This window comes from Thunnus maccoyii, chromosome 13 (assembly GCF_910596095.1).
Source record: "Thunnus maccoyii chromosome 13, fThuMac1.1, whole genome shotgun sequence".
Classification (NCBI taxonomy): Eukaryota; Metazoa; Chordata; class Actinopteri; order Scombriformes; family Scombridae; genus Thunnus; species Thunnus maccoyii.
The window spans coordinates 5,481,100-5,494,341 of record NC_056545.1 but is presented as its reverse complement, the minus strand read 5'-3'; the positions used below and the strand labels follow the sequence as shown (position 1 = coordinate 5,494,341).

General features: G+C 39.4%; 1 protein-coding gene across 2 annotated transcripts in view; it reads left to right on the top strand.

Annotated features, from left to right (window-relative positions):
- doc2b (double C2-like domains, beta) overlaps window positions 1–9,216 on the top strand; it is a 147,749-nt gene extending 138,533 nt beyond the window's left edge. Inside the window, exons 9-10 of one of the 2 annotated variants that reach the window (XR_006099486.1) lie at window positions 3,306–6,941; window positions 8,631–9,216. Coding sequence is in view for 1 of the 2 variants with exons in the window: in XM_042430135.1 (XP_042286069.1) it covers window positions 3,306–3,439 (134 nt within the window). In the remaining variant the exon portion in view is untranslated. Of the gene's footprint in view, window positions 1–3,305 lie in introns of both variants that reach the window. The other variant, XM_042430135.1, reaches the window with a different exon arrangement.
- Window positions 9,217–13,242: the final 4,026 nt, after the last annotated feature.

Sequence of the window (13,242 nt, the reverse complement as noted above, 5' to 3'; positions counted from 1 at the left end):
CAAAGTAATAAAAAACATGAATAAAAATATGAATAAGAGAATGTATGAGAGATTTGAAAAAAGCCTCTTAAGAATCTGAATACCTTGGAAATTTAGTTTGGCAAAATAAGGTCCACTTGGAGTCATTTAAACTCAGCCAATCACACTTCAGACTCTGATGAAAACTGTGAGATGTGGTTGAAAGCTTCAGAAAAGGCTAGTAAGTGGATCTACAGTTAAGATTGCTTTGCAAAGAATCAATTAGCGTTATAGTAAGGACAAGTTTTATGCTCTCAGTTCTTGGTGGCATGGCCTGATAATCAGATTGAGCCAACATTTTGTTTCACTTCATTTATTCAGCCTGACATCATGGTTATAGGACTCATATCGAAGGACTCATTTTTTAAAATCAGTCCCAGTTACATCATTTTCTGTGGACATGGAAGCTGGGGTAGCTGGTACAAGGAGCAGTCAAGGTTTTTCACAGAAAAGAAATATGCCAATTTAAATCTGCAAAGATTCTCAGTCATTTTGGACTCCTTGTAGATCCTTAAAGATTTTTCACCTCTCATCCAAAAGGTTTTTTCAGTTCTGACTGACTGGTTGAGAGTCTTAAAGAATCTACAACAAGTCCAGTTGCTCTTGACTCAACGCTTTTGGATATGCCAATTTAAGAGTTGCTGTTTCTGTAGGTCAACTTACAACAACCTGTGCATCTGTGTCGATCTCATCCATGCTTGTCACCATCTTCGTGGACATGTTTTTATCGCTACTTTTCATGGAGCTAGCTATATGGGAAGAGGAGGTCCACATCATGCATGTATCAAGAAATACTGGGTTCTGCTTTCCAAGATAGCACCCCATTTATTCATATGAAAGTTGGCCACTGGTCTCCTGTGTTTTTGGGTGCTTAGAGCATGCAAAACTAGAGTTTTTCTTCAGCTGAGCTATTTGAGAGCATGCGTGTTAGAGATTTCCTCTTCCTAAGCCAGCTGACTTGTTGGTTCCCCGCACACACGAATAAGCATGAAAATAATTCAATTATACAGCTCCTCTGCACTTCCCAATTTTTAGTTTTAGTTTTTGAACCTAATGTGTCAAATTCTGATGATACAAAGAGTCCCGGTGTTTGTATATGTGTTTACAGCAGCTCCTTTTGTTATGATTGTGTACAGGAAAAAGTATTTCTGGGCCAGTGTGCATCACATGATCCTGCAATGGCAAGTGTAGCCACTATCCCAAAATCACCTCACAGCCCAGAACAGTTCCAGAGGGCCTGATCCACATTCTTAATCCAACCCCCAAAACTGATTGGTCAATTGTTGACATATTTAAATCACTGGAAAAAAAATGGTTCATGTAAGTGTTGATTTAGAGGTCTGGGACAAGACTACTGATGATCTGCATATTTGCCTGGCACTGAGCAGCAGTAAATAAACACAAGCTCACAAATTCAGTTCCATCCACCATCTTGCATCTCATTGGAGCTGATTCTGTGTATCCAACTTCATAAACACACAGCAGCCAGCATGTCCGAAGGTGCTCTGTCCCCAAACAACCTGAAAACTATTACCAAGAATTGCAATGTGACAACTAATGACCCCTCATAATACAATGGATGCCTTAGGGAGCAAACAAGTAATCAAATTACAACAAATCATTATTCACTCAGGGCATGTCTTTACTTCATTAAGTATTCAATAACATCTTTATTGAGCTGTTGTCAGTGAGTATAAAAAGCTTAAGTAATAGTTAATGAATCATTTTCTAATGCTTCTAATGCTTTATAGATCAGTTATGAATCATTCGTAAGAGGTTAAAGAGGACATATCATGCACATTTCCAGGTCTATATTTATATTCTGGGGCTCTACTGGAATATCTTTCAATGATTTACAATTTTAAAAAAACGTATTTATCTTATAATGGCCCATTATGGAGCTCCTCAGTTCAGCCTCTGTCTGAAACAGGCTGTTTTAGATCCTGTCTCTTTAAGACAAAATATGCAACATCAGACAACAACACGACTCAGGATGCAGCCTTGGGGGGTGCCAGTGTTGAGGGTTTGGGTGCTGGAGGTGCAGGCTCCAACCTTCACCACCTGTGGTCTGTCAGTCAGGAAGCTCCAGACCCAGGAGCGGAGTGAGGAACTCAACCCTAGGTCCCTGAGCTTGGTGACCAGTCTAAGGGGAACTATAATCTTGAACGCCAAACTGTAATCAATGAACAGCAGACGCACATGATTCCCCTTTTCGATGTTCAGGTGGGGGAGGATGGGGTGGAGGACGTGGGAGATAGTGTCATCAGTACTCCTATAGGCAGACTGAAGGGGATCTAATGAGCCGGGCAGAGATGAGCAGACGAAGTCTTTCATGAGTCTCTCAAAGCATTTCATCACCGCAAATGTCAGTACTACAGGGCAGTAGTCATTTAAGCAGGCTGGATTGGTTTTCTTGGGTATAGGGATAATGGTGGACATTTTGAAGCATGTAGGAATGACAGAATGGGCCAGAGACGTTGAAAATAGAGGTGAACACCAGGGCTAGTTGGTCAGCACATGATCTTAGCACCCGCCTAGGGATGCCATCTGGGCCGGCTGCCTTCCTGCTGTTCACTCATCTCAGAGATCTCCTCACATCGTGCACTGAGACAGAGAGTCTCAGATTGCCCCCTTCAGTTACGCTAACCATGGTGCATGCAGTGTAGGCACTCGCGCCGCTGGCCTTGAAGCATGCATAGACGTGTTTAAATCTTTCACTAGCGCAGAGTCCACATCAACCAAGGTGTGCGTACATCCTCTATAGATCGTTCGAAGTCCTTGCCACATGCGTCTACCATCGCAGTTGCACATTTGAGCCTCCGCTTTATCCCTGTTCTGCCTCCTAGCCACTTGTCTGAGCTTGTAGGACACTACTATGTGCAGTGACATGTCCCCCGAGCTGAGTCCTTCGTTGTAGGCAGGTCTGTGCTTTCAGAGTCTCACGGATTGTTTTATCAACCCACAGTTTCTGGTTAGGAAAGATCTTAACAGTCACCGCAGGAATGATATCGTCCATCATCTTGGATATGAAACACGTCACCACTTCTGTAACCACGTTGATGTCATCAGAGCTCGTGTCAACATTAGTGAATGATTTATTAACCATTAGTTACAACCTATAAACAATGTTTTAATAGAAAGTACTATGCATCATAACAATGTCTTGTGCCTGTTTTCAGCTGTTTGTGCTGATAATGATTTTCTAATGTGAAACATTAGTGTTGTGGACATTGTGTTTTTCTTAGAACTCAACATATGACACATACTCTCCTTGTGTCTTCTTTCAGGTGGCGTATCTCTGGGTATCAATGCAAACGGAGAGAGGCTCAAACACTGGTTTGACTGCCTCAAAAACAAGGACAAGAAAATAGAGCGCTGGCACACGTTGACCAATGAATTACCTGGTTCATTAAATGACTGAAGACCCGCATCCTGTCGTCCTACCTGTCGGCCCCCGTCCCTCCCTTGCTGTACCAGATAGGATAGGCCTTCGTTTTCCTATCTCCTCCCAGCTCTTCTTCTCTGGATTTTCCTCGTGTTGGCTACAGTGACCTGTGACACCTTTTTTGGGAATATCTTTCCCCTCAACAGGGCTCAACTGAAAATATTCAAAACCTTATTTTTGTGTTCAACAACACTTTCACATGTACAATCAGTCCCTCCAGGAAATCGCCATCTTGTGATCACAGTAACTAATGCAAATTCAATCAATCTCTGCAATATTTGTGGGGGCTTGCAATTTTGCAAAGTTCCTGCAATTTCTCAGCATTAAAGGTACTACAGGGAAGATTTTGACATCAATATATCATCATAAATTTAACGTCCATACCTTGCGATGAGAATGAAAGATAAGTCCAACATGTCCATCAATATGCCCTATTTTATATTGATATTGTGTGCGACCAGGTCAGACTCACAGGAGTTCTGCTGAAGGCATCAAAACAAACTCCATGCCAGGGGGCAAAAACAGCAAAACAGGAAGTGATGAGGTTTAGGGGAGATGTGGTCTAATCATGAGAATTAGGCTACCAATTGTCGCACTTCCCTGTGTCAGTTCAATCAAAACAACCAATGTGACATGTGATCGCATCAGGCATTCAGGGGAAATAACACGATGAAGAAAGTGCAAATTTGCAGTAACTTTGCAAATTGCATTGCAATTTTTGAGAAAAGCCACTGCAAAAGCAAGTATTTTTGATCACAACAATCAAAAAAAAAAACTCAGCGAAATCCTGGAGGGACTGTACGATAGGGGTTGCACTGCTGCTCATTTATTTTTCTTTTAAGAGAAATTCAATCAACAAAATGAATGGTGGGCATTGTAATGTTCAATTTCAAGCTTCATAATTCTGATTTCTTGTATGATCAGTGAAGATGAAAGGAACAAATGTGTTCTATTCAATTAGATCTTTTACAGCAGCTACCTTATTTAATTCACCACAGGAGAAAAGTTAGCATATGCTAACTTTGTCAGCACAAATATAAAACAGAACTTCAGGAGGCGAGGTAAAAGAGTGGAGCTTCTCACAAAGGATGTAGCAAACTTTCATACATTTAGAGAATGCAGAAATGTTTGGTGGAATAGTTCTCATCTTCTCATATAAACCTCCATTTAAAACTATTCAGTCAGCTTAACACTAATATGTCTGTGTTGTGGAGGAGCAACTGAATAAACAAATCAGCCACAGCTTTTAAATGAAGATGTTGCACTTTAATATGATTGTAAAACTGTTAATAGCACAGCAACAACAAGCACTTTGTTGTAGGCTGGTGTTTTCATCACTTTGTTTTTAGTCATTTGGCCAGGTGAGAACAACGTAATAGGACATCTGTGACAAATAACGTAAAACCTTAAAATACTGCACAAATTAAGACCTCAATATGCTTCAAACAAACTATGTAGAGACATATTGTCTGCCAGAGACTGTCCTCTGAGAAAAACAACTTAATCAGTTGTCCCAGTAAATGTCCAAATAACACATTATGTCACGTAATAAAGACCTCTAGCTGCCGGAGGAATTACAAATATTGGCCGTCAGAGGGAAAGAAGTTAAAAGTAAAGTTGTTAAAGAGGCACAAAGTCTGCAGACGGAAGAGGTCAAGATGGTTGGATGGGTCAACAAAATGTCAGACTGTGACGACTGCTGCTTCCCGTTTCTTACCAGCAGTCAACATTATTTCTTTTAATCATGACCACTATCTTTAACCAAGTCATTTTTGTGCATACACCTAACCAAACCTTAACTATACTGATATCACATCAGAAAATCACTTTTGATGGTTTTGGAAGACACTAACAAATGACGTCGCCCTGTCGACAGGGGCCTCAGATCAAGTGTATATATGTGTGTGTCAGCCTGGATGGTAATTTAAAAGAATGTATTTTGTAATTTAATTTGGAAGTTTTGTTGGTTGGATCACGTCTAAAGTCTAACAGTGTTTAAACCTTTTCCCACACACCCCACTGCCTTCTCAGTCTCTCTCCAAGAATTGTGTTTTGTCTCAACACGATGACTTGTACAAATTGGATAGCAGCACACACTTTCAGAGGTTACGCTCATGATGCACACACAAGAAATGCGACCAAAGTAGTTGTATGAAGAATAAAAAAAACGGGCATGAAAGAGAAGTTAAAACCCTGCCTTACTATCACACCTCCATACACCCGGCCAATTGCTGCGTAAGTGGGCATTCGGATTGAAATCTGTCTTGGTTTACAAAAATGCAAGGGGCTGCGTTATGGGGGACGTTTTAAAATTACAATCCAGGGAACCATTTCACAAAATATATTCCATTTGCGAACACTGCATACATGTATCATTTGCAAATGGTGACAGTGTCCTGTTTCACAAAAGATTGTTGATCACAAATTGCTGATAAATTTGTGAGTGCTACAGTCCAACCACATGGATCACAAGTATGGTGCTTCTTTTGATTAGTTACATGTGTCAAAACTGACACAAGAGAAAATTATCTCATGTTGCAAGTTTGGTGAAACTGACCACTGGAAGTTCATTGAAGGCTTATCAGAAGACAAAGCACTGCACAGCAATTTATCTTACGAGGAAGGATTTAACATATAATCGTTTGTTGCGACATTCGCCAGGTAAAGAGTAGACATGCAGTGTTCATGTTACAAAGTAATCTACCAGGAATGTGCGCTTTCATGTATTCGATTGGTCAGACGACATCAGCACTTTGGCAGATGATGTCGTGTTGTATTCAACCTTTTTCATGTAGTGCTGTTTTCCTCTCACCGACTCCCTTTCTGATATGACAAGCACTTTGAAGTATACCTTCGGTCCTCGTAAACTGCAGTGCAATTTGTTGGGAGTGAGAAAGTACCATAACCACACCCAAAAACGATTAACACAGACCAACCCCAAAATTCAAGGCTGTATGAGTATAAGGAGACAGATGTTGGCAGTTAATAGCCATATGTTCTGCTTAGAGGATTTTAGGACGACTGATGCTCATCTAATTGCTGCAGGATGACAGGTTACCAAATTTCTCTCCAATAAACAAACTGTTTGGCGAGTGTGAACTAAATGAACCGATACAAAAATCTATTTTGCTTAACTCATCCTCGAGGCTACTGACAGTAAACATTCATGATTCCCATGATTCCCTGTTTGTATCTGTATACACAAAGGTGTCATAGTGCCACCTTTTTGGATTCCTCACTGATATTTCAATGCAACCCCTAAACTATAGAGCTGCCTAGTTTTGTGGTGATCCTAATATCAAGGTTTCACAAGTGTTTGGTCCATTCAGTCACTCTATCCAGACTTTAAAATAGCTACTTACGCATTTACAGTGCAAAGGCAAAGGAGAGCTAAATCAGAAATGCATTTTGAAATGGGTCATGTGCACAAGGCTGGCTGTCTGTCTCTGCTTCAAACTCACTTACAGATTTCTTAAGAGTAAGTACGTGAAATACCAGGGATTTGGACATGATACAGTGTCTTTCAAATGGCTGTGCAGGGTGTTAGCAGAGTCCCTCTGAGTAAGATTGGAACAGACATTCAGCCGAATGACTGCAATAAGAGCATAATAATGCTGTGAGTCTGTGAATAGTCCGAAATTGAAGAGGGCTATGGGTGTAAAACAGCTGCACAGTATGCACCTGATGGATGACATGTTGATAATATCAGCACAGAGGTGGAAACATTCCCAGTCACTGTACAGAGCAATCACATCATATTGGCTTACTTTACTGGGTAGACGGTAAAGAGCCTACTTGATAGAGACCAGCTGTAATCAACAACAGAATATTGTTGATTACAGCTGGAAAGTTCAGTGGGTGACCCGCCTGGCGCAAATCACTTGTCAAACCACAATAACACATGATTGGGCAGCTTTATGGTGTGCGTGTGTGTTTGTGTGTGTGTGTGTGTGTGTGTGTGTGTGTGTGTGTGTGTGCAGCTTATTGTTTACACTGGACAAAATTAGTTTCCACACAAAAAACTCACTGACGGCATTTTCAACTGTAATGTGGATGAAAATGTACCTTCTGTATGTCAAAAGGGCCGAATTTTAAAAATGGAAAGTTTACGTCAAATAATAAAAAAAAAAAAAGTAACAAAAGCATGTATTGTTTACAACAGCCTATTCTTGCTGAAGTTCAAGTTTGCTGCTGAAAGGGCAAACACGCCCTTGCTAAAGTCACTGCGATTGTTCAATCGTGCAATGCAAGCTTTGCTAAGGTGGGCAGAGGTGAGAAGGGCAGAATTTTTAATATAATAGCCTTTTCAACAATATATGTTAAATATAATAGTATGTATATTGTTACTATGTTGTTGCATATGTTGAGGGTTTTTTTATGTAAGCAGCTCCACTATAAATGTATCAAACAGAATGTACATGTTTAACCCCTTCTATTCCACAGTAACTCCTCTGAGAATGTGCACCTTAGTGCTCCATGTCGTTGATATTGTCCATATGTCAAATCTGAAGTTCTGTATTTGGGCACACATATTTGGGAATAGAGATGGTTGAACTCACAACCCAGGAGCAAACTACCAGGGGCTATGTCCAACAAGTCATATACTAAGATAACTAAACTTTTACTTCGACTTCTCTTAGCCTGTTGAATTATCTATGTTTTTTTTTTCTTCTTCTTTTCAATAATATATGTTAAAGTTTCATACCCTTATGCCAACTTGAGTTGTCCTCATGGATCCGTAGGCTGGGATGCATGCCATGTATTTGTGATTTTATCAGTATGATTTTGCAGTATGATCTTTTCCGCATGCCCCCACACTCACCTTTCTTGTAAATTTGAACCGTGCACTGACTGGTAACACAGAAACGCCATACAAATAGTCCTTACGTAATGTTCAGGATTCCTGTCAGGCTTGCAATTCAGCTATCGGCTTCTTGTCATTACCTCACGTCACTGTAAGTGATAGGCCGGGCATGATTGTTCTTAGGAGCATGTCGACTCTGTCAGTGTGGCTGGCTGTTTTTATAATCATTTTATCTCACTCATTACAGCTGTTGGCTCTTGATGAACAGCCCTAATGTCCATTTGTTATATTATTTAATCCTTTGAACCCATAGTTTTATTATTGACAAAGTGTTATTTGACTTATTACATTCCGTTTATTTAGGGAAAAATATTTTAATGGTCCCAGACCTTCAAAGCTGTGGAATGAAGTGTTTAATGCATCACATCAGGCCTCACATCTCCATTTTATTTAGGTGTTAACAGCCTCTTCAACCACATTGACTTGTGAGGCACAAACCAGCTGTGAAACCTTGTTGACATCTCAATATACTCCTTTACACAACAGTGATCTCTCTCTCTCTCTCTCTCTCTCTCTCTCTCTCTCTCTCTCTCTCTCTCTCTGATGAATATGTAATGAATACAACCAACATGTGATTTTGATTTTGTAATCTGTCTGCCTTTGTATGCAAGCTCAATATTATGAAAAAAACACAACTGCATGCGTATGTTCTTGGTTTTGTCATGAGATGACTTTGCCTAATGTTTGATACTGTTTTCTGTATAAAAAAAACACAAAATACACAACTGTGGATGCTCTAAGATTATGCTATAAGTCAGTCTTTCTTCTGGACAACATTTTGTACCTTTGAACACTATCGCATTGCCTGTTTGGCTGCTGTATTGACTATCTGGAAGCGTGACTTGATGTGAATTAAAATCTTTCCTTTGTTGTTTGGTTTCCTTTTTAACTCTCAGGCACTTATTTGCATTGTTCTGGTGGTTTGTTGAATGTATGACTCCAAATGCATGGTCTCAAATTATATTTTAGTCCTTTGCCAAAGGGACAGGTTCTTGTGCATTTCCATATTTCTCACAGTGTATTTCAGCACAAAATGCTTTTCAAAGAATAGCTAATCACTGAAAGTTAAGATACACTTGGTCTCATGCTGGTCATTTCAAGGGTCATTTCAGATTTGAAATTTTCTGCTATAATGGTGAAAGGTCAATTCTTTCTGCCCACTGTGATAATTGATGACGATAAGAGAGTTGGTGTAAGGTTGCAATTAGAAAAGTTTGCGTGTTTCTAACTTTCCTTGAGCTCATTTCTGTAGTAGTATGGTGCTTGCAAACAGCAGGTGGTTCCTGCCAGCTCAGTGATACCAGAGTTCTGTATTTTGACTGGGAAGCAACAGGAAGCAACAATCCTGCTGTGTTTCTTGCCAATACAAGACCAGTGTAATCACGCAACTTTATGCCAGTCTAGCTATACAAGAGTAGCATGCAGAATATCAAAAAAGACTGATGTGTATCTCTTATCATGTGAAGTTTTCCACATATCAAAAGAATGAATCTAGATGAGAGCTGAACACCGATGCGAGGCATTCCTGCAGTAAGTAGGATCTTCTCTCTGACAGTGCTAACATGCTGTTGTTTAGCAGGTAAAATGTCCACCACGACAACCATCTAAGTTTAGTGTGTAAGCATGCTAACATTTCAAAATTTGACCTAACCATGGTACTATAGTAAAAGTTAAGGGATTTCCAAAGTTATTGCAATTCATCCTGAGGGGAATATGAAAGTCTCTTCAAAATTTAATGGCAATTACTTGATGAGACATCTCACTTACAACCACAAACGTCAACCTCATAGTAGCAGTAGAGGAAACGCTATTAGGATATGTCAACCTCACAGTTAAATGAAAAGTCAAAGAATCACCAAAGTCAGGAGGATTCATCCTCTGGGGGTCTTGAATGTCTGTATAAAATCTCATGGCAATCCATCCAATAGTTGTTGATATTTCAGTCTGGACCAAATTGATGGACCAACTGACAGACCAGCATTGCCATCACAAAAGCCATGCATGAAAATATGTTACATTTTAGCAGCGTATGTATTATAACATTAATCCTGTAGAGAAACAAATGTACAGATTCACTAGATGACGTACAGCATCACACAGTCATTACAACCTTTGAATTTGAAATTATATTTTCTCTTCTGTGATTTTTAGTATTGCGCTTCCATACATATTGGAGACTCGCAAGGTTTTTCAAAATAAGATCAAAATTGATAGTGCAGAAGCTGAGATTTTCTGCATTTTAATTGCTAGAATGGGTCAAGCTCCAAAAACACTGCATCCTATATTTCCCATAATGCAACCAATAGCACCCATTCAAGAGACCTTCCTGCCTTGTAAACGCCTACCTCTTTCACACTCCACAACTCCAGTTTGTAATGCAGGCTTTCTGTTATAAATTTGGTGGAGTTAACCTTTAAACATCTTGGCAATTTAACATTAATTAACAAATCTTTATTTGCAAACCACATTTATTTGCAAATCACTGCCACACTCATGATTACACAATAAATTAACGTTGCACAAACCTAAATTTAAATAGCAATAAATGCCACACCAACATTCTGTATATACTATAACTTTCTAACTTGTTCTCTAGCTTGCATTGAGAGTTTCTCCCATTTAAAGCCTAGCTGCATTCATGGCCACTGAAAAGGCAATTTTTCAGGTGGCATTCCCCTCTAAGGACTTTATGAGGCAATTCAAGATACTGATCTCTTTTTTTGTGCCTTTTGCCAAGTTACTCTTGCAGAAGTCCATATGGCTGCACAGCTCTAATTCAAATGCAGGGAACAAAAGAAAGTCAATTAGCTGTGTGACTGCTTATTTCTTTGTGCCCTCCTCCCCTTATGCAACCCATCAAAGCCCTGTGAAAGAGTCTGAACTCTCTGTCAGCAACATTCAGGTACAAATACCCTCCAACAAACTTTTCTCAGATGATCAGTGCAGTGACAGATAACAGCATTTATCAGTATCAGCTGGTTTCCATGCAACGACACACTTCGCTCTGACATTGTGTTCCCTAGGAGAGAATAACATACAAGTAAAGTTCAAGCAGCAACTACCACAGTTTGAGGTAATGTTACCAAAGGCCACTAGATGCTGGCTCCAAAAAAAATGTGGCTCCAATTGACTCCCATTTAAAAAGTGTCAACTTCTCCTTTAAGTCATTAATGTAAAAGTCATTATGGTCTCAATTGCTCATGATTAACAGTTGACGGCCAAGTATAGTTATATAGGCAACAACTTGGTAATCAATTCACTTACTGATTATCACAATAATATTTTGTTTTAGTCAGTAAAACTGGGGCACTTTTCAGCTTTTTATTGTTCTTCCAAATTTACATCATTAGAAACACGGATCATTTGATTGCGGATTTATGTCTTCGAACACAACAGAAAATAAGGAAATTTGAGCTTTCAGCCATCTATCTAACAAATGGAGAATGAATAAAATGATGAACGAGTGGCTCTGGTGGCTCATTGAATCATGTGTCTGTACTCTGAGGACTGCACTCCTGCGGGTAAAAAGGGAAAAAGAGAAAATTACAGCTCACAAGACAGATGCAAAAATAAAAATAAGGCATTTGAAAAGAAATGTGAAGTCAAGATCAATATTCATTTTCTTCACGATACTCCTGAAGGTTTTCAGTGTAATATTTCTGCTTTAATTAATATGATTAATATATATAAGCAGGGACTGCTAACTAGCTTTAGCTGTCAAATTAGTGGCCTTGTTCATGCCGGGTATCAAAGCACAAAGTAGGCCTTTCATCAGTAAAGATTAACATTAATTTCCCATAGAAAACACGGCACTAATAGTTAGCCCAAAAGTAATTCAAAACAGTTCCTTACGTAATGTGTGAATTAGCAAAACATTAGCTCTAGATAGCTACCTTTTTTGCTTGGTTAGCAGTTAGCTGAGCATATTAAAAACAAAATTTAGGAAAAAACATCATCCCAATGTACAGTTTATGGACTGAGGAGGAATTCTCAGGCAAGGCCAGTGCGTAAAACACTTCTGCACATATTCAGTGGGCCACATGACGCAGAAGCAAACCCGGAAGCTAGAAACTAGCATCAGGCAAGCAATTTTCATGGGATTGAATAGGTGCCATCTTTGCCATTTCTTCTAATACATCCATGCTCGCGGCACATTGCTGCCTCTAACAGGGGGACCGAACGGGTTTGTACATTGACAGTTCCAAAAAAGTTTTATTCAGACAAGATAGCTGCATCCTTGTAGTTCTTGTCAATGAAGGGAAAGACAGCTTTATGGTTGGCCATTTTACTTCATACAGAAACAACCTCAGTGATCAATTAACCTGGTCTTCATAGATTCTGTCCACATAATACATTCTCTCATCTGTGGCATGTTTGTTATTGTTTACTTCTGTACTTGAGCAAGCATATTGAGGTAACTTTATGCTGAATTGCAGGAAATCAGACCATGGAACTGAAACCAAAACTTCCTGACATGCTAGAAGTCCAACCAATCATCCGAGAGCCAGATTGTTGATCATTTGGGTAATTAATCAGGTGTTGTGCCCTCATACTGCACATGAAATGACAACCGATCTGGCAGAAAATCAGCCCAACTCTGAAATTTGGGATTAAAAAGTCCACACAGTGTCTACCCGGCTTTAGAGAGAGCAGAACATTATGTTTATGTATACATAAGACATTATGTCTTCTGCATGTAGTAATCTAAACATATGTCAAAAAATAACAAAACTGAGCAAGTAGTGGTTGCTACTAACAACAGACCACCCAACTGAAACCAACAGCTGGTGGAAGAATACAATGGATGAGGTATAAAAGCCCATAATTCAAGTGCAGCCAACAATTTTATTCTAAACTTTAATGCAGTTATAAATGTATACTATTGTGACATAGTTCTATTTCAATAAGTCATTGT